Source organism: Hylaeus anthracinus, unplaced genomic scaffold (genome assembly GCF_026225885.1).
Source record: "Hylaeus anthracinus isolate JK02 unplaced genomic scaffold, UHH_iyHylAnth1.0_haploid 0, whole genome shotgun sequence".
NCBI lineage: Eukaryota > Metazoa > Arthropoda > Insecta > Hymenoptera > Colletidae > Hylaeus > Hylaeus anthracinus.
In genome coordinates, this window is record NW_026533254.1 from 8,912,968 (window position 1) to 8,933,339 (window position 20,372).

Sequence of the window (20,372 nt, forward strand, 5' to 3'; positions counted from 1 at the left end):
GAACACTCGTCTTCTAGGGGCAATCGCGGTCCTCTATAAACACCCGATATATCGAAAAAGAAACTCTTCTGTTCAGTGAGTAATATTCTTAGAGCAAAGAGCAATGATCTTCGTTCGACACTAAATGAAGCTCATCAGTCGGAGGTCTGGTTAATCTCAAGCGAGAGTGAGGTCCGTTGACGAACCTCACTTTCCTTAAGATAGATTACGAATATTCGTTTGAAAATTTGTTACAGTTCTCGTAAATGTGGATAATATTCTCCTTGCCTCGTTCCTAGTTATGTCACCATAATTAATAACAGATATTCCTAACAGATCTTCCTCACTAACGAGTCCTACTATCCTAAAACAAAATGCACATTGCTCCCTGGACTAAAAACATAACTCTCCTTACTCGAATCGTAACCCAGTGGTACCATAAAAATTCTGTAATTATTTAATTTGCGTGAACTCTCCACCCCCCACTCTCCCGTAAGTGTAAAGCCTGAGCCTAGCGACCTGACCGACCCTCTCCCTTGTGACAAGGGGTTGATTTCGATCGAATCCTCGACGAGTCTACGGAACTTGCCTCCAATTCTGAAGAGCGTTCCCTGCAGTCTTCGTCCGACCTCCTGGCTGAAGATCGTCGATGATGGGTATGGGTACAGTGTTATTTGGCGTGCGTTTCTTTGGTCGTGCCGACGTGGGGCTTCGTCTTCTCGATCGTACGACACAGAACGATCGATCCGTCGTTAAGAACATGAGTTAATCGGGGATGAACGAGGGTCGACGCGATGGTCGACACCCTCCCGCGTTGGGTTTAGTAGTTCGAGGAGCTGGCCGAGTTGATTGACGACGAGGAAGACGAGGAGGACGAGGGCGAGCTGTACGAGCTGGAGCCGCTGTTAGGCGAGTAGTAGGAGTAGGCTAGGTTCTGAGCTTCCACGCCGTTGGTTGGCGTCCAGACGCGGGAATAGGGGCCATTTCCGTCCCACGACGCCGATGGGTCATAGCTCGACGTGGTCGAGGGCAGAGGAGCTCCGTAGGCTGGTGAAGCTGGTTCCATCGACATTCCTGCAACGGAACATTTTTTATCACTTTTCCCGTGGTAAAATCTCTGTCTGAATCTGAGTTTGAATTTTTAAGGGTTTTCCAGAAATGTAAACATTGATATTAATGGAGATGCTCGTATCCATAAAAAATCAATTTTTATAATAAGGTTTGCTTAAATTATTTTTCTTATCGTAAAAATATTGGATTGTCTGGAAAGTCCATGTTGATTTTCGGTAGGTGGTACAAGTATACATCCCTTAAAAGGTGGAAGGGTTGTGGATCAAAATTGTACTTATTTAATTCGATAAATATACAGTCAGTGTCATAAATATTCGTACCCGCTATGTCCGTCGAAGAAAGTCTAAATTAAGTGACAAGTTTGATATTTCCAAATAAATGATTCATTACAAATATGTACACAAAAAGATTTATATATTTATAATAAAAAATTTATTTGAAAACATCAGACCTAGCAATTAATTAAGCAAATGTCTTCAACGGTCATGAAAGGTACGAATACTAATTGGATTAACTATATATCAAAATTCAAAAGTGTCTTTGAATTTTTCTTAAAAATCAGCAGGAACTTCCTCCTGGACAACTCGATAGATATTGCCGATCTACCTAAATAAAAATATGTAATTTCAAAATATCTTAACAATCAATCGTAACTATATCTTAACGATTCACCTCTTAAATATAATTACTAAAACATTCCTTCGCACTAATTACGACGTTAAAAGTTCACGAAGGTACGTACCCATCGGCATCGCCATCCCACCCTTCTTCAAGAACTGCACGGCGATGAAGCCAACGACAAGAAGGATCGCGAGTTTCGAGAGTACCAAAGCTTTCATAGCTTTCAATCCAACGATAGCCACCAAGATGGGCATCAGAGCCTTCATCTTCAGCTTCAGCAGCAACAAGAACGGCAACAACAGCTTCTTCTTCAATATCCCTCGAGCCTGACTAGTGGCGAGCTCGTTCCCTTTGAACTCCACATCCAGATCGGCGAGACTCCTGCTGGGTCTGTACTTCAAACTAGCGTCAACGAAGGGCAGATCAACGCCGTAGTCGAAACTCTTCAGGTACTTGAAGGTCCTGGCCACGATGGCTTCGTCCACGGTGTCCAGAGACCTGGCTTCGGTGTTGGTCCCGAGTTTCTCGTCCAGGTATCCCAACACCTCGTGTTTCAGACACGACGACCACGATTCCGCGGCTATGCACTCGTTGAGGGACCTGGAGAGGAAGTCCTGGCTGGCCAGGCTGCTCCCAACCAGCAGGATGATGATCGGCACCGTCTTGAGCATCCTTTTCGTGTTATCCTTGCACAGGCCCTTCTCGTCCTCGAACCTCTCGCGACTGCGTATAGATCGCGAAACGACGTGTAAAAACCGATCGATTCCGCTCGTTGCGTGTGAGGAGCGAGCGATCGACGATCGAACTGCGACTGACGGAGGAGTGGCCCGCCCCTTTTATTTAATTTGCCCCCCGCGAATCTATGTTATTCGGTCGCGCATGCCGGGAATCGACGATCGAAGGAAAATTATTCAAATTTCACTGGCACATAGACCTCGCCGACGGCTCTCCACCTTCCCTCTTTGTGCTCTCCCCCCTCCCGCCTCCTCACCCGCCCCTGTGGTAGCGTGCACGCGGTCGAACGCGCGTAGAAGCGTGTATGTACACGCGAACGCGATTGGCAGCGCGCGTCAGGTACGTCGTACACGATGGCATGCGAGGATGGACGGCCACGGGAAAACGGAACTTGCCCCGCGTACGTCGACGGCTCCCTGCTCTTACTTGGCAGTTCTAACGCCGAGCCATTGTGGCCGTATGCCTTCTTAAGAGAGCGGAGTTTCGGAGAACGGGTAACCGTTCTCGTTGTACGGCGACCGGCCAGTGGAACGGTAACGCGTATTTGGACGGCCGAGGACGTTGCCAGAAGTCGGATGAACGGAAGAGTTCTTTGCTGTTAGGTCTGGCTCGTTGACAGGTCCCTGGAGGCTTTCAGAGTCGATTCTTGTTCGAATTGTTTGGCTTTCGTGTAGATTCTGTGGTTTTTAGGATGCATGTTCATTATTTGTGGGAACACGAATTTTCGTTCTTGATTTTGGACGCGAGTTCGTAACGAAAGATGTTGACACTCTCGAGTACCTTTCATTACTTATTAGTATACGCGTGCGGCGAGGCTGCTTACTCTCGGCTGATTTTGCGAGAGTGCTTGTCGTTGTTTTACAAAAGATGTTTGGAGTTGATGTAAAATTCTGATTGGGCTTCCGCGCTCACCCGACTAGGTGTTGTCCTCCTGTACAAATTCTTTGACAGAACTGTTTTGAATCCTTTGATTCTTAGGAGATATTGAATTCTAGGTGAAGAGAGTATTTTTCTTTTTTTTTTTTATGATTGAGAGAGAATTTAATGACATCTGCGTGTTTATATTTTTAACGCTGGAGGATAGTGAATACTAGTGCATTTCTGAAATTAGAAAGTCATTGGAGATTGTAGAGAATATAGCATTAAAAATTGAGTAATTTTAAAAAGAAGCGTGTAGAATCATCGACGAGGAAACAAGAGAGCAAAAAGACGAAGATAATTTGTCCTCGTCATATTTGAAACTATAACCTAGGAACATCGTAATACACAAAATAAACTAGAATATACATTTAATAATTAGTGGATGTTCAGACGTATAAGTTTTCGTATTAATTCATTCATGGACGTGTAAATACACACGAAACAAACTTTTCTTATAATCCTCAAAAGACCGAATAAAATTCATGCGTTTCACAAATAATAGTTATCGTTGAATACAAATTTTTGATAAGATTCTTTGGTCATCGATTCCTCCATTGACGTTGCATCGAGGATTCGCAGGTGTTATGAATGAATTGAATAAGGGAAAGTAAGTTCTTTCAGACTTTCCTTTGTCCAGAGCCAAAGTTTCACGAAGTCATTTAGAAACCAGTAACGAAGAAGAAATGTCGAAATTGTCGAACATTTAAATCGAGGTGAAAGTATAGTACCTACTCAAAAAGAAAACAGTAGCTCAATAACAGACCTTGCGAACTAAAATAAAAACGAGAGACTGAACTTTATTTTATACGCAATAATTATAGGCTTTATAATAAATAATCCCTGTGTTGATACTACATACATCAGTAGGCATTTACCATAATCATAAAAGTATCATAAAAATGAAAATCATGATAGTATAATTCGAATAAAATTGTTAGCCATAATAACGTAACAGAAATAGTTATAAAAGCCATCACAGACCCACATAAAGAGACGTTTCCGTAAGCAGCACTTTCGAATTACCCTAACACTGGAAATCTATTGCTTTCTTCCTGTTCAACGCGTACAGATATCAGGGGGAATCAACATACTTCGACCGTAAATCGTGCGTATAATGCATAAAGAGTACACTGAAAAAAGGAAAGTATTCAAAAGGTATCGTAAAACACGGGAAGGTCAGGGGAAGACGAAACTGGATTTCCATTCGACAACAGCTTACATAAAACAAAACGGTACTTCGTTGGGCCGCGCGAGGTAGCCACGTCTGATCATTATCGGGCTCTATCTCCTTGCAGAACTGGCTCGCATGGATCTGGAACTAGACTCGGTGGACGGTTTCACTTCTTGGATTTCTTGTTATCAATCAGTGGCGAGAACAGACCGTGTCGATTCAGGAAGAAGATCGATGACGTGTACTGTTATTAATGATTTTATTAGATAGTGAAATAAATACTAACAGTCAGGCGTTCTCTTGATCTTTTTAGGGACCGATGCTTAGACTTCAAATTACTTTAAATTATACTAATAGGGTAAGTGTGTTAATTCATTACGATTGTGAATTAATTTATAAATGTAGATATATATTCATTGGTTTGATAGATAAATTATATACAATATAATATTGCAAAAGGACGAAATTGTCCTGAATATATTACTCGAAAGAATTATTCTATACGAAGATTATTTTTATTTACACGAAATTAATCTATTTGTAAATCATTATACCATATCAACGTCTTTATTAATTTCTATCTTGGTTAGGTTTTGAAGTACCGAATATCATTCTGAATACTAAATACTGAATTGGGTATCTTGTCGAGCCTCAAGAGTGCTGAATTCCTTTTTGAATACTAAATACTAAATGTTGATGACGTCAACTCAAGCCATAACCTATATATTCAAGAAATGAAGGGAATTTTGTGGTAGCTGTATTAAGCTTGCCTTAAGCACGTGTTCCAAAGTGGACAGCTTAGGTATCATTAGAATGCTCTTGACTCAAACTTATTACTTAGTCCCCCTCCTCACTTCCGGTTCGGAAGTTGCCACTCATCACTCTGTTGAAACTATGTCAACGTGAGCACATTTACGAATAAGAAATGAGGTGTTATTTCATGGAATAACTTATCATCAGACAGGACTACAACAAAAATTATCTTCGAAACACAAAGAATCGAATAAAAACATTTTACTCGTAAATTTCGAATTTTTTACATAAATATCGACGTAACTAATCATTCATTGCTACTTCTAACGAATACCAAATGCTAAATTACTGTTTCATATAACTTTCTTGAATTCTCTAAACCATTAAACTAAGCCATTAAACAACCGAAAGAACAAATAATTTTTCCCGTTGGAACTTGAAACTCAAGCGCCTCCAACCTCGATGAAACGTGTGAATGGAACAGGCCACGTGATGAATTGCAAAGAATAATTTATTAAATTAAAGGGTACAGAGTGGAGAAGGAAGACAGGTATTTTACAAAAGTCGCGACAGCAGAGAGAACGCAGGTGGACATTTTACGATTGCGCGTGTGCGGAATACGCGAGGTTCTGCGCGTACTGGGACTGCGGTTGCTCGACGTTCTGGAAGGACCTGTACTGGGCAGCTTGGTATTCCCAGGGTCCGTGGGCAGACAACGCAGCGCCGTGTCCGTCGGCGGCGATCTTCTTGCACAGTTGGAAGATGGCCATCCCCACGGCGACGATGAAGCTGAAGAAAGACAGCTGGAGCGCGTTCCAGGCCTTCAAACCCAGGACACCGATGGCCAGAGGGATGAGGGTCATTGCTTTCAACAGAACGAACACGAGGATGGGGATGACGACCTTCTTCAACTTGGACTTGCGTGCCTCTTCAACGGCGCGACCCTGGCCGAACTTGACGTCGAAGGTGAGCTGATCGTCGTCGATGTTCCTGGCGCTCACCTTCACCGACGAGTCCAGTGGCAGCTTGAAGGTCACGTCGTGAGAGGACAGGTAGCTCTCCACGTTCTCCAGAAGGGAGGCCTCGCCTCGTGCAGACACCTCCTCGACCGGGTAAGAGTTGCGGGTCACTTCCACCGTCTCGGAAACCTGTACGCAAGCGAAAGTGGAGGGATGTAACTCTGAACTCTAAACTGGACAAGTGTTTCCCTCCTTAAGACGGTCAAATGACGAAAGCGACGCGATTAATATCATAGACGCTGGTTTTTTGGGAAAATCTTGTGCAGAGGGATTCCTGTCAGTTTGCAGTTAAAACTTTGCACTCGAGGCCTTTCTTTCTGGTATCTATCAGCGACTCGAGATGCTTTCTCAGCGCTCTGTTGTCGAGTCATTCTTTAATCTCGAATACTAAGCTTGGATGTATTGACACTTCGAGTTCCAAAGAAATTGAACCTAAAGAGACATGATTACTGGCAGATTTGCTGCATTAAACCTAGTGGTGACTGAGAGTCGCCTCTCGAGTGCAAAGGGTTAAACTTGTTATCCCACTTTCAAGTTAATTGGAACACAGTTGACTCTATTATAGGTTACTCAAACAGAAAATTTAGCATGACCATATCGTCACTCGAAAGCGGGACCTACCACAAGATGACTCTACAGGATATTAGTGACTCCGTACAAGATTTTGTAACCCATTTGACTCTTTCTCTATTCGCGACCACTTGCCTTGAAGCTATCCTTGCGGAAGATCTGGTCGAGCAGGTTGAGGACCTTGAACTTCATGCAAGATACCTCGTCGTTTTTCTGCGCGCATTCGATCTTGGTCTGGTCCACCATCTGGTCCATGCTGCTGCCCTTCCATAGGTCGTTTTTCGCTGGTTGGGCCACCGCTAGGGCCAGCAGAGAGCACAGGACGATGAACTTCATGGTTCCCTGGGAAGGTGAGAGACGTCGAGTCGCGTTATACCCTGAGGATTGTCTGGAAACGACGATAGTGCCGCGACTGATGCCTGATGGGTTGGGCATCGGGCTTTTTATACGGAGCCACCGTAGGTCGTCGGGACGTCGAGCGTTCCTCGCTTAGCGGAGCACCCGAACGCCCCCACTTCCGTTCCGTCACGAATTTTCTTTTCGTTCAGTATGGTGTTCGATTATCGAGGCCTCGACGCGATCGTGACGGGACTGTGGGATCGAGAGGGAAAGAAAGCCTTTCTGCGACGCACGAGCGATGTCGGCCGATCCGGCTGCGGGTCGCGTGGCCCGAGCCAAAACGCGATCATCTTTCGATATTAACGATGGTTTGCTTTCTATTAGCGTGGGAGCCCATTTACGATCGCCATTGATTTATTTCATGACCACGTCGACGTGGAATTCGATGGCCAAAGGCTCGAGTGACTTTTAATCAAGGGAGGTCTCTAGTATGCTGATACGAAATCCAAGAAGTTAGAATGGTAGATTGGAAGGTAGTTTGATGTGAAGAGAATAAATTTTCCGGAAGTTTTCAATTAATATTGTATATTTGATAGAAGGAACTGGTATTTTAGCTGCTGATTCGTTCAAATTTCTGTTGTGCGAATTGATTTTTACGTAATTTATGTAACGCATGGCTACTTTCTTAACGCTTGCTCACTGGTGAAACGAAAAGCTTTAACTTTCGATTTCTTAATATTTAGATTTCTAGATTCAGGACGAAATTAAGAAACACTTATAAGCACATAAGGGAATCATTACCGAGTTCAGTGGCTTGTTATAGCAATTCAGTAATGAACAAAGGAAAAACAAACTCGTACCTAACATACATGATATCATACGTATAATATATAAAATTCTGCAACATGCGCTGTCCAAAGTTTCCACGCTATTGTAATTCTATTTCTACTCTATTACTATCTCCAAGTACTCGAATACATTTTGAAATCGCCATCTTTCACAAAACCAGTCCCCTCAGAAGCCACACGTGGGCCCATCTTTCATTCACAGTTCAGGATGCCATCACGATCAGGTTCCTCCCAAGTTGGGCGAGGGTTCAAATTGGTTATGCCTAATTTAAAGCGATCGAGGCATTCCTAGTTCGATTGACCCGGATCGGGTGCTTAATAAAACAATCGTATCGCGCGATAAACTGGGCGAAACTTTCGAATATTCGGCGCGTTATCTTGCAGCATCGTCCGCGACCGTAAAACCGGAAGTCGCGCTTCGAGTAAGAGTGGAAGACCCTTCATCCTTGGCACCAATGGCGCCCGTAACATTGGCATTGAATCGATCCGTCATTCACGCCACGAACACGACACTTTCCACACGTCTGCTCCGTTAGTGCCTGCGCGTCCCTTGCCCCCCTTTAAAATGGCGGAGAGATGCTCGCCCTGCGGTACGAATCCGTCAATCAGGTTGTAATTAGAAACTCGAATATTCCTCAGTGAGCATGAGCATGGTTTGAAATTGCGTGTAAATAGGTATATCACAAAAGGTACATGTTTATTTTTTGATTTTAAATATTTTGAGGCATGAATGCACGGACTTAATCGTCAGAAGTCTGACTTTTCAAATTTAATTCTAAAAAATATCAATGGATTTATTATTTGAACAACTTTGACAGTTGACGATTATTTTTTTAACTTTTGTTCAAAAGTACATTATGCAATGGTAACATACATACAGCCAAATATTAAAGCAAACCAATTGCAAGTACAACAAACCAATTACAATTCGACTTAAAAGTTCGGTATCAAATTTGAAACTTAGGGCATTTAAGGGTTAAATGGAATAGAATACAGAATTTCTTATACATACAGGAATTTTGAGATATACCTTCTCTCAAGATTAGTCTCGAGAAGCCATTTACTATTCGCTATGCTAGACACACGTTCATAATTGTTGTTACTAGATATCTGTTCAATCACTGATGTTCATCAATAATTCAAGGAAAAGTGAAAGGACTTGCGAATGAGCTCCAAGTGGTGCATCGTTTAAATACAAACATCGGTAACGACAGACCTAGTTCAACTGCACAGAACTAACCTACACTTGAATGACACAGTATAGATTTATATTGATAGAAACTCTCATAAAATTAATTTTCTAACATTTCATGCCTACAATTGAGCCAAAATAAACACATCAAAACTCACTGCATACATGCAATAAATCTTACAGGGAAAAAACATAAAGGACATACGATTCCTAATGAACATAAATTTCTTGCTCAAAGTAACACCAACCCAGGGTTAGTTTCACCCTGAGACGAACTTAACCGAGCCATCGACGGTCCTTCGATCGACCAAGATCTAGAGATTTCTTTGATCCCCATCAGGAATGCGCGTTGCGTGCGCGTTTCACGTGCGAGAATGCGCGCGCGTGGGGTTGCGAGGAGACACTTTTGTCCACTCTGCCCGACTTCCTGCTGCTCGTAACAATGAAGCAAACGGTAATTGGAATTTTGGGTCGAGTTTGCATAAACATCCAGGCCGAAGCAGCCCGTTCGATCGATGTTACCGTTGCCTCGCCGTTCGAGACCTCCAGTTTCCTCTTGTTTAGAATTTTCCCGCGTTCGCGTTCCTGGCCGTCCATTGTCGGGCCAGATTTCTGCGCGGAAATCGAGTCGACACAGAATCCAAGCACGCGTTTCCTCGTTTCTGAGTCAAAACGCAGCTACACGAGCTGCCGCGAACGTGAAAATCAGTGAAATTAACGAAGGATCGATCAAATGATCGTTTTCGAACGAAGAGGTAGCTTTCGGTTAACCTACAGAGGCGAGACTACTTTCACTGCTTCGCCATTCCAAACAACAGGTTAACAATTCGACCTAATTCCTTCGGCGACCCTAGATTTCTTCTGACTGTTTTACCAAGTGTTGCCACTGCAAGGAGGAATAGCGGCTTTTTGTTTCGTTCTTGGTGGACAAAGCTAAGTCGATGAAATGGAAAGTTCGTTAATGCGGCGAACTACTCAGTTAACAAGAAAATTGCATCGTGATGTATAATTAGGTTAGTTAGGGTATTGAACAACTCAATTCCCAGGCAAGAGAATAATTTAAACCCCAAGCTATCGATTTTCTGGATCTCTATTGTCAATTTTCAACTCCACTTTCCTGTATGCTTGAATTACAACCTCCTCGATCCTCTCTTCGATCTACAGAACGTTTAATCAGCTCATCTTGTAGGTACATAATGAAAAGGAAAGTGAGTCTGGAGCATCCTCTGGTAAGGTTCGAGTGATATAGACAGTGGCTTCATGAGACCATGTAAGGAATTTTATTATAAATAAGACAGAGTCGCGCGAATAAATATTAAATAGAATGATCTATGGGCGAGGGTCGTTTGTACGGATCAGCCTACTTCCTGTAGGCCCTGTAGGGTCCATGGGGCGCTGCGTCCCAGTGTGGGGGATGCTCCACGGGAGGGTGGCCGTAGTGAACGACCTCGTAGGCGACCTTTGGCTTGGTCAGCTTGAAGATCATCATTGCTCCGCTGAGAACCAACGACAGGAGACCCAGGGTGAGGGCTTTCCACGTCTTCAGCGCGATGAGAGCCAGCGCCAAAGGCACCAAGGCTGTGGCCTTGAACTTCAAACCCAGGAGGAACGGTATCATCACTTTTTTAACAAATCCACGGCCTGCAAAATAGGTGTCGATTAATATCGATCGTTGTCTTCAAACTGCAATTTTTAAATGTAATTCTCTTAGTTCTATGATACTAATAAATTGCAAGGAACAAATTTAAATATTCTGTTTTGATTTTAACATATTTCTCTTCATTATTGGTGTCGATTATTATTGATGGTTGACTTCAAACTGCAATTTTTAAATATAATTTTCTTAGTTCTATAATGTTAATAAATTGCAAAGAACAAATTTAAATAGTCTGTTAACATGTTTCTCTTCATTACCTATTTGCAATCATTCGTTAATATCGTATTATATTAAAAGCCACGGATTTTGATTTAAAAACATTTATAAGTAAAGAAACTATCCACCGATTCACTTTTTAAACAAAGTCAGTGGTTTCTGACGAGCAAGAAAAATTATGGTAGATATCGTTCCCTTACCTTGACCGTTCGAGGAATCCGAAAGGGGTATAGTTAAAGTCCTGGGCATGCTGTCGACCAAGGATCTGGGTACAATGTTGGACCCAGCGATGGCTTCTGGCAGCTTAGCCTCGAGCTGGTGGCTCGACAGGTACCCGTCCAACTTCTCCAGCATCATGGACCTCAGAAGCTCTTTTCTAGAGGGGTCCACGGTTCCGTACTGGGACAGGTATTCTTCGGTGTTATCCTCGGGTATGTCTCTGGACTTCACCACCGCCAAGTCCTCGGTGATGGCGAGTCTGTCTTGCTTGACGGCGTTGCTCAAATAGGCGAGCACCTTGGGTTTCACGCAGGAGTACATCGACTCGTTGTCTACGCACCTGATAACAAAATAAGCGTTACTCTTAGTCAAATGATTTCATAAAAACAAATTAAAAGCTATTGGAATAAGTTAGTAATACATTTGGTTACTCTATTTTATATTTCACTTGCAAAAATCTTCATCGATATAATCGTAACCTATCACTGTTTCAAACAAAATAAAGTAAAGTGTAATATTTATATTCCATTAATTGCTCTACCCTCCCGCGTTATAATCTCTGCAAAAGATAACACCCAGAATGTTTTTGTTATCATCTGAAGCGGTGGTTATCAAAAAAATATGACGATGATTAGGTAATTGACTTCATTGTTTTTCTTTTTTTTTATGTCATTCTCACCTGTAATAAATGCTTTGCAGGGCGTCAGCCGTGGTCTCCGTCCTTTGAGCGGCCGCAACGGCTGCTAGAAGGGTCACGGACGCAACGATCGTAAGATACTTCATGACGCTACCCACCGATTTGCGAGGCTAACCACCGAATGCCGGTACGAACCAAGACAGAGCGGTTTTATAGCCGATGGGAGCCACGTACGGTCGATGAATTTTGATCAGGGACGTGTGGCTGGCTGAAAGGAAAGAAGAAAGCCTCGTTATCTGGGGTGACGATGTTTTCACGGGCGTTCCGTCCCTGCGGAACGATTTTGGTTTCGACATCCACTCTTTCCGCCATTTCCGGTTCTCCGCGCGACGCCCATGACGAGAAATTGGCTGTGACGTCGGTGAAAGAGCTCTGATATTTTTCATTCATAAACGCGAGGTCTCGTTAATAACATAATAGGTGGACCTCGCCTTTGTATCAAAAGGTATACTTGTTTCATCTTCCGTACGTTAATTTTCCTTCCTTCTCGTCACCCAACGATGAATTTCTTAATTTGTGCAATCTTAGTGCAGTAGAGACGTATTTTTAACATTTTTCATAAAATAGAAATGTATAAACAATCAATGGATTCTTTTACTAATGAAAACGAATTATAGATATTTTATTCAGGGATGAAATTGAATAAGGAATATACGAATTGTTTTGACAACTAAATAAACTTCTTTAACCTGCAATTACCTCAAAAACCAAGAACTCAATTCGTAAATTATATAGGAATAACAATAATAATGCACTGTAGTATTCAGGACTCAGTAAAAAAGAATATGAATTAATATATAGAAGTATTAAAAGTAGGTGTACGTTCGATACAAAAGCGAGGTACGGTTATATACTGTTATCAACCTAGCCTAGAATTTATAAAACGAAATATATTCAACGCTAATAATAATATTTAACTTGGAGATACCGAGGAAAAATTTTGGAAAAGACTCGAACCATTGATGGCTTAGAAACTAATCGCAGCGAAGTGAAATTGTTGCCGGCGCCGATCGTGAGACGAGAATAGATGAAAGTGAGAATGGTCTAGGAAAGGGGAATAAAGAGGATGATTAGAAACTGATAGGAAAGTGATTTTCTAACCCGTACTAGTCATGTCACAATAAGCATGAATTTTTACCTATCATTCTATATGATTTGTCGAGTCTATAAAATATATTTCCTGCTTTATAGTATTATTATTACCTTATTTGTATTTATTTTTAACTGATATCGATTGGAGCTCATTCGTGGAAGTGATTACGAAGGTTTATGTTTAGTATTTTATTAATTTAATGTCTATGTACGGTCAAACTTTCGAGTCACAACCTTCAAACATTGTACAATTCTGTACTTACTTTATCATTGACTTATTCTATCCACTTACTATTGAAAACAGAAGAGGATGTACCTTAAAGACGACCAATCTCCGTTTCAAAATATTCATACTACAAGTATAACACTGTGGTAACTATTTCCACATTATTTATTAATCGAAACAATGATATACATTGAAACTTCGAGGTAACATCATCGAAGCATCGTTCCACTTTGTACAACAAACAGCTTATTTCCTAATCTCAATTGACCTGTTACAAAATATAACAAATTATAATTGGGTATGGCACCCGAGAAGGTATCAATAAATAATTCGTTAAAAATAAATAAATTCTTACGTCTATAGGGCTCTCTTTCTTCAGAGATTCGCTTGCTTTAGTGATAATATACAGTGAGAGTTATAAATTATCTATCGACTGATTCTATTATCGTATTTACTCGCTTGAAATGTAATCAAAGCAATTCGTTTCTTAATTTACAATATTTATACATTTCTATTTCTACATAAAAATTAGACACGCGGAGAACTGCAAATCCCACGTATTCCAGCTTATCACTTTTATTAGAGATCTGCAGAGAACCGCAGAATTCATACTACAAAGTCAAACACGACAATGACACGTCATTAGGTTCGTGTTCGCATGAATCTTCTGACAAGGTGTCAATGGAACCTAAAATATTCGACACTTTGTCAGAAAATCTTATTTATCTCCTTGAAACAATTGCAATCTCCTAACTCATTCTTGTACGTTTAAATATACACGGAAGTAAGTACCACTAAATAAATTATGCCCATGATACAAACGTTTGCAATTAAATCGACGAGAAAAACTTTATCCTTCTCATTCGATTTAATTCTTGCCTTGAGTCCAACCACTAAACATCCAAGGAACAAATGAAACGGCTCCCCAGCCATAGCGTTAGAAACTTCTGTAGGTTATCGGTTAATATTAGGCATAGTCGCGCTGGAGACTTCAACGCGTGGTCGCACTGTGCGTTTTAATACGCGATCGCGTTGGAGATTTCAACGCGTGGTCGCAGTGCGCGTTCTATGCGTGATCACGCTGAAGACTTCAACCCGTGGTCGCAGTGTGCGCTTAATACGTTGTCACGTTGGAGACTTTAACGCGTAGTGACACCATAAACTTTAATACGTAATTGCGCTGAAAACTTCAATGCCTTGCGCGTAGTCATACATTTCCAACGTAGAGATAGGCAAATATCTTTTGAATCATTATTCTGTTAGTAGAGTATTAAAGATTCACTAATAAAATTAAATTATTCGTGTGGCTTACAAAAATATATAACTAACACAGGAAATATTTTATACCTGCTTAAACATTGAATTTAAATTCTTCTTTAACGAATAACGGAATAACAGTTGTTTATCTTTCACATCCATTAAGCGAAATGCATGTCCAGATAAGACTTTTGCCCATCTCTGTGACATTTTATTAATAAACGACATAAATCGGCTTCAGGTTTATTCGGTGTTTATGTGACACGGGTACATTCTTAGGCAGTCTCCACCATCTTGACCTAATCTGGCAGCGCTGAAGTATCTGTGAAACTTCTGACTGGACAAGCTCTCGGACCCTGTCTTTTTCAGCTCCTGCGGATCTCTGGAAGAAAAAAATAGAAACTTGTTAAACGAACTCTCGACACAGTCCCACATTTGGAATCGATAATCGACCTACAATTCAAATTCCGACAGGTTTACGCGGTGTTTGCGTCAAGCTAATCTACGCGTCACTTTCGACATTTAGCGAGTCCGTACACGCTAATCGAACCGTCACTTCGAAGAAAAAGGAAGATAGAAATGGTACAGAATTTTTCTGATGTTACTGGTGTGGAAATTGGTTCATTAGTTAACTTCAACGATAACAAATTTTTTGCATTCTTGGACACGAAGCCTTGAAATCTAAAAATCCAAATTTAGAGGGTTAATTTGGATGAAGTAAAAATACTTTTCATTCGTTGCTTTTAATAACAGACGGGTAAGTAATTAGAGAGGTTCTTCTGAAAAGGATTTGAGACTGCGTTACTTTTCTGGCGGAACTAACGATTCAACGTTTCTGTTCGTAGTAATTTCCACGACGCTGGTCGCCATCGCACTCATTGTTGTCTGCGAACGGTTGCTGGTAGCAAGAACGTAACAAGAAAAACGAGACAGGGCCGCGTGGAACGTGATTAGACGTTCCGATTGGAGTGATTCGGAGCGATGGCCACCTTTCTCTTTGCAATCGACGCCCGCGATCGTCGAAAATCAAGTTCACCGTGCGCTCGTAATTGTATCGAGTCGCCTGCCGATCGAGACAGGTGTCAAAGTAAGTCTTCGATCGACTAATTAACATTTTTGGATGGCAGCCAACGGTAGCTACAAGAGTTTCTAGAAGGATTGCCTACATCGATCGCAGAACAATTTGAAATCCTCGAGTGCTCAATAATTTATAACTCGTGCTGTGCGATACCTTAACAGACATCAACGTCTCTCGAAAAATATTGCTACATCGAATCAAATAATCTCCGTTTCTGTCTCTAGAATCGCGCACAAGTCCATCCTCTTAATTGCTTTCAGCGATGCAATTACATGCACTGCGCTCAGATCCACGTGCAATTCCACGGCCAAATTATTAACTCGCTAATTGCATTTCGCAGACACTGCCTTCCTACCTGGAGAGTTCGTTGGACACGAGGTTACTGTGTGGCGAGTAGACAGCCGGGTTCTTGTACATGCTGCAGACCAGCCTCTCCCGACACGTTTCCTCGAAGAATCTCAGCTGCTTGAAGATGTCCTCCAGCCGACCTACTATCGGCCCGTAGTAGTCGTCGTCTATACCCTGTCGTAAGCGGAGTAGCGATTACTTTGTGCTTATTTTCTGATTATACCGTGATTCGTTAGTGGTCACTTTTACTCCAACACTGACCTGTTTTTGCGTAACCGCAGGAACCTTCGTCTCCACTTGCGAACTCTTGGCAGCGATCTGTCTATTGTTCTGCTGTCCAATCGCGTTGTACGAACTTTTGACGTTAGTCGCAACTGGTAGCGACCCTGGGGCCAGATTTACAGGATTCTGAGGGACAGGAACGTTGACGACGGGATTATTGACGACGGAAGTTGGTTGTTGCAATACTCGACGATTGTTATCGACGTATGCGGAGTATGCTAAGTTATGAGCAGAGAGGGGACGCTTTTCTTGGAACGAGGGTGCTACTGGTTGGACATTTGGCGGATATTGGGGGGTATTGTAGGCTCCAGGATAGTTGGGCGCTGGATATGGCGCTGGAAGGACTCCTGGGGTACGAACAGGCGCTGTCGCAGCAGGTAGAGGCTCGTTTTGGTACTCTGGCTCCTCGTAAGGTTCTATGCCCCACTCCTTCAACTCCTCCATGTCCTTTCGGTACTGAATATGGGGATGAGCGTAATCGTAGGTGTCCAGGTCATCTTCGTGGTGATCGTGATGATGATGATGGGGATTGAAGTAGGCAGGAACTGGGACTGGAACTGGAACGTGGTGGTGATGATGGGCTATCTGAAATGGAAATTAACGTTGAAATGGACATTTTGATATTGTTGCAGTGAGTATTGTTCATTCTTAAACGTTTCGATTTAATTGCTTTCTGGACTTCCTCGGCAAAGAAAAAATACAATAAATTCATTCGAATTGAATAGAATTGTATAGCAACCTACAATAAATTGTTAAAGTTTGCCGTGTAAGCTTTGTGACATAATTGTACAAAAATATTATAAAAAAATGAAATGCGTGAAGTTTGTCGAGGAAGATCAAGAAACTATTGTGTTGAAACATTCAAGAATGAATATTGATTCCTACGAGCTGTATATTTTTATATAAAGTCCAAGGATCATTGTGAGTAGACCACCATGACCTTTACCTGGTGGTGGTGATGATGGTACTTCGTGGAGTGCGATGTGTAGTAGCTCGAGCAGAGCTTGAACACGTGCGCGAAAGCAGGTATGAAGAAGAGTAGAAGCTTGAGGAACAACTTCTTGGCGGTACCCACGCCGAATAAAAACGGAATGACGAACATGAACTTCAGCTTTATCAGCTTGATGATGAGCAGCAGTGCTAGGAAGCTCGTCAACAGCTTGTTCTGTATGAACTTTCCTGAAATTAGGACAATAGTTAGATCAATCAAGTACTCCACGAATGTAAGAAGAATTTAGAGGTACAGTAAAAATTTTCATTATAAAAATATACATGTGTAATGTTTATTCACATACATATTTATAACGAATCATTTATTTAGAAACATGAAACCTATCATTTAATTGAGTTTTCATGTTTTTTAATAATAGGAATTCTTGTAATAAACACAGATGGTCGAACACTTATGGGACTGGCAATGGAACACTTATGGAATGTATACAAGCACGCTCCGTATATTTGTATTTTATTGTAGTAACGCTATTGTCGTATACCGTCCTGTATTCCTCCCAATCAGTATGATTTCTTAAACCACGTATACGCCCACGTAACCCTGAATTTTTCCACCTACACCACTACTCGTAATAACTCAAAGATCATACTAAGTTTCTTGAAGATCCTCCCTTGACTCTCGATGCCGCGCTGTCCGAAATCCACCCTGACCAGGGCGCCATTTTCGTCCACCTCGCGCGGGCTGATCTTCACAGCTGCGCCATCGAAGAAGAATTCGGGCAATTGGATTTCATAGTCCCTGGTCGCGAGGAATTTCATCGCTCTTTTCCTCAACGAGTTGGTCACTTCCTCCAAAGGTGATTGCTCTTCCTCGAACTCCCTCCCCTCCGTCTCCGCCCCCTCCCCCTCTTCACTTTCCTCTTCGCGGCAATCGCTGCTGGATCCTTCCACCAGGTTGTCGTCCAACGAGTCCTGATCCTTGCCGCACGTTCCGTAATCGAGGCCGTTCCTCCTCAGGGTCAATCCATCGAAAACGGTGACATTGTCCCGTTCCAGGAAAACGTTGTCCAAGTAGGAGTAAGCGTTCCTCTGAATGCAGGAGAAGGTCACCGATTTGTCGCAATCCCTCAGCAGCCCGTTCCAGAGCTCGTTGCCGGTATCGTTCGCCACGAGACCGTCCACGTGGAATATCCTCGCGTAGGACTTCACGTTCTGGAAGCTGAAGAAGCCCCCGCGGGTCACGGATAAACACACCGATAACAGTATCGTCCTCACGAGCATGTTCGACGACCACATCACTTCCGTGATCCTCGAGTCTAGGTAGGACGGACTAGTTTATCAACAATGAACGAGATCTCGAATGACGGGACACTACTCGGACACTACGACACACTCTCGGTACATCCGTTGTGGACACTCGACCACGTGCACCCTCGGTCACTCGCGATACCCCCACCAATTTCGACCTCGAAGTAACCTCGAAGCGATAGTCAAGTCGTGGATGTTTGGGGAACAGTGATCTTCGAATTGGGACAGTTCCGCGACAGCACAGACTCACGTGTCGACGTGCTCGACATGTCCACCACTTGGGTCACATGTCACGGTACCTGGTGACCGGCTCGACGTGTTTCTTCTCTCTCGCGAGACGCGTTCCGTTCGATCTCTCGGTCAAAACTAACCACGAGCTCCTCCGTACCCGGTTACAATTCACCTGGAGCGTCAAGTGTGTCAAAGGCCCTCCTACTCCGTCTGCCGACCGGCTCCGTGGAAGGTCATTATCGTCTCCTCCGCGGCTGCAACCGGCGTAGCTTCAGGTTACACGCACGCGTGAGTCGGAAGGCGTTCACTCGGGAGGATTTCGGTGTTCGTATGCATCGCGGCGCGTTTCGGCAGGCCTCGTTGGCTCGCGGTTCAGGTGAAAGCGGATGAAACGCTACCGATCGGCTGACCAGCCGCCTCGCGAGGAGCGCGGATCGCGCCAGGTGTTTTGGTTTCCGCTATTTCGGCGGGTGGATGCGGTTGCGTTGAGAGAGATGATCGCTGCGCGGCTTGCGGGCGAATACGGTGTTTGGGGAACACGAGTACTTTACGTAAGGTGTGGGAATCTTTGTTGAATTCTTTCATGGTGGGTATTTGAATGGTAAAGTAGTTTGGTGGTATTTGAATATTTGATAAATTGAGTAGATCGAACTGTACTAGAGTATTTGACAATATGGGTATTATTGAAATACTTGATGATTTGAATATTGATGAGATACTTGACAATTGGAATCGAACTTATGTATCTGACAATATGAATGACATTTATATAATTGACAATTTGAACATTGTTGTTGACTATTTTTGGAATATGAGGATTACTAAACTTGATAATTCGAACAACATTTGATCGCTTGTCTACTTGTCTATCGTTCGAATACTTGGGAATTCGAACAATATTTATATATTTGACAACACGTATAATATTCGAAAACTGGACAATTTGAATATTGGTCTGATACTTGACAATTCGAATAGGACTCGAATGCTTGACTATTCAAATATGATTGGAATTGTTGACAATTCGAACAATACACAAATACTTGACTATTCGAATAGTATTCGATCAATTCACCATTCGCACCTTGTTCGAATACATGCTAATTCGATTTGTTTTGATTTTCGACTACTGGTATTGATTTCTGAAAAAAAAAAACGAAACGTGGGACAGGAACTTTTAATACAGATAATTAAGTGCATAATTGAACCAGGCTACACCGCTTAATGACAAAGTTGACCGACAAAATGAACGCATTCTCGTCTGCAGCGCAATTTCCCATTTCCCAGAACACTTTTTACCGCGTTTACCTGGAGTAGCAAATTGTCGAACCGTTGCAGAGTACTCGTGCCGTCAGACCGGTCTGCTACGATCTAGCAAGTGATCCAATTCGATTATCGTTCGATTACGGTGACATGGAGCATCTAGGGCGTTAATATTAATTAACCTTTTTCACTCGTGACCCCTTTCGATGAAATTAAATCACATTGACGACCCTAAATTCTTTATATTCAATAAATACTATATATTTAAAAAAGCCAAATAAGAAAATTCAACAACTCACTGTACTCAAATTTTAAACAAATGTACGAA

At 42.4% G+C, this 20,372-nt stretch overlaps 4 protein-coding genes across 4 annotated transcripts; all 4 read right to left on the bottom strand.

Moving 5' to 3' along the window:
• Nucleotides 1-788: 788 nt before the first annotated feature.
• LOC128889206 (uncharacterized) lies at nt 789-3,858 on the bottom strand. Its single transcript, XM_054146643.1, has 2 exons — nt 1,793-3,858; nt 789-1,053 (listed from the first exon to the last, which is right to left on the bottom strand). Exons 1-2 carry the CDS (start codon nt 2,340-2,342, stop codon nt 800-802), a joined length of 804 nt encoding a protein of 267 aa, XP_054002618.1. The 5' UTR covers nt 2,343-3,858; the 3' UTR covers nt 789-799.
• A 1,989-nt stretch (nt 3,859-5,847) lies between these two features.
• On the bottom strand, nt 5,848-7,176 carry LOC128889227 (uncharacterized). The gene is made up of 2 exons (XM_054146680.1): nt 6,976-7,176; nt 5,848-6,399 (listed from the first exon to the last, which is right to left on the bottom strand). The coding sequence occupies exons 1-2, from the start codon at nt 7,174-7,176 to the stop codon at nt 5,848-5,850; spliced, it is 753 nt and encodes a 250-aa protein (XP_054002655.1).
• Nucleotides 7,177-10,579: 3,403 nt separating this feature from the next.
• On the bottom strand, nt 10,580-12,401 carry LOC128889256 (uncharacterized). The gene is made up of 3 exons (XM_054146703.1): nt 11,991-12,401; nt 11,293-11,651; nt 10,580-10,860 (listed from the first exon to the last, which is right to left on the bottom strand). The coding sequence occupies exons 1-3, from the start codon at nt 12,092-12,094 to the stop codon at nt 10,580-10,582; spliced, it is 744 nt and encodes a 247-aa protein (XP_054002678.1). The 5' UTR covers nt 12,095-12,401.
• A 2,425-nt stretch (nt 12,402-14,826) lies between these two features.
• LOC128889048 (uncharacterized) lies at nt 14,827-18,523 on the bottom strand. Its single transcript, XM_054146357.1, has 5 exons — nt 17,893-18,523; nt 17,238-17,470; nt 16,271-16,876; nt 16,017-16,183; nt 14,827-14,965 (listed from the first exon to the last, which is right to left on the bottom strand). The coding sequence occupies exons 1-5, from the start codon at nt 18,521-18,523 to the stop codon at nt 14,827-14,829; spliced, it is 1,776 nt and encodes a 591-aa protein (XP_054002332.1).
• Between the last annotated feature and the right edge of the window lie 1,849 nt (nt 18,524-20,372).

Excerpts from the sequence above, each read along its gene's own strand:
- LOC128889256 (XM_054146703.1), bottom strand. The coding sequence starts at position 12,094 with ATGAAGTATCTTACGATCGTTGCGTCCGTGACCCTTCTAGCAGCCGTT. Across the intron at positions 11,652-11,990 it reads CTGCAAAGCATTTATTACAG|GTGCGTAGACAACGAGTCGA; the intron begins GTGAGAATGACA and ends TTTTGTTATCAG. Across the intron at positions 10,861-11,292 it reads GGATTCCTCGAACGGTCAAG|GCCGTGGATTTGTTAAAAAA; the intron begins GTAAGGGAACGA and ends CCTATTTTGCAG.
- LOC128889206 (XM_054146643.1), bottom strand. The coding sequence starts at position 2,342 with ATGCTCAAGACGGTGCCGATCATCATCCTGCTGGTTGGGAGCAGCCTG. Across the intron at positions 1,054-1,792 it reads TGGGATGGCGATGCCGATGG|GAATGTCGATGGAACCAGCT; the intron begins GTACGTACCTTC and ends GTTCCGTTGCAG.
- LOC128889048 (XM_054146357.1), bottom strand. The coding sequence starts at position 18,523 with ATGCTCGTGAGGACGATACTGTTATCGGTGTGTTTATCCGTGACCCGC. Across the intron at positions 17,471-17,892 it reads GAGGATCTTCAAGAAACTTA|GAAAGTTCATACAGAACAAG; the intron begins GTATGATCTTTG and ends TCCTAATTTCAG. Across the intron at positions 16,877-17,237 it reads ACCATCATCACCACCACCAG|ATAGCCCATCATCACCACCA; the intron begins GTAAAGGTCATG and ends TTTCCATTTCAG.
- LOC128889227 (XM_054146680.1), bottom strand. The coding sequence starts at position 7,176 with ATGAAGTTCATCGTCCTGTGCTCTCTGCTGGCCCTAGCGGTGGCCCAA. Across the intron at positions 6,400-6,975 it reads TCCGCAAGGATAGCTTCAAG|GTTTCCGAGACGGTGGAAGT; the intron begins GCAAGTGGTCGC and ends GCTTGCGTACAG.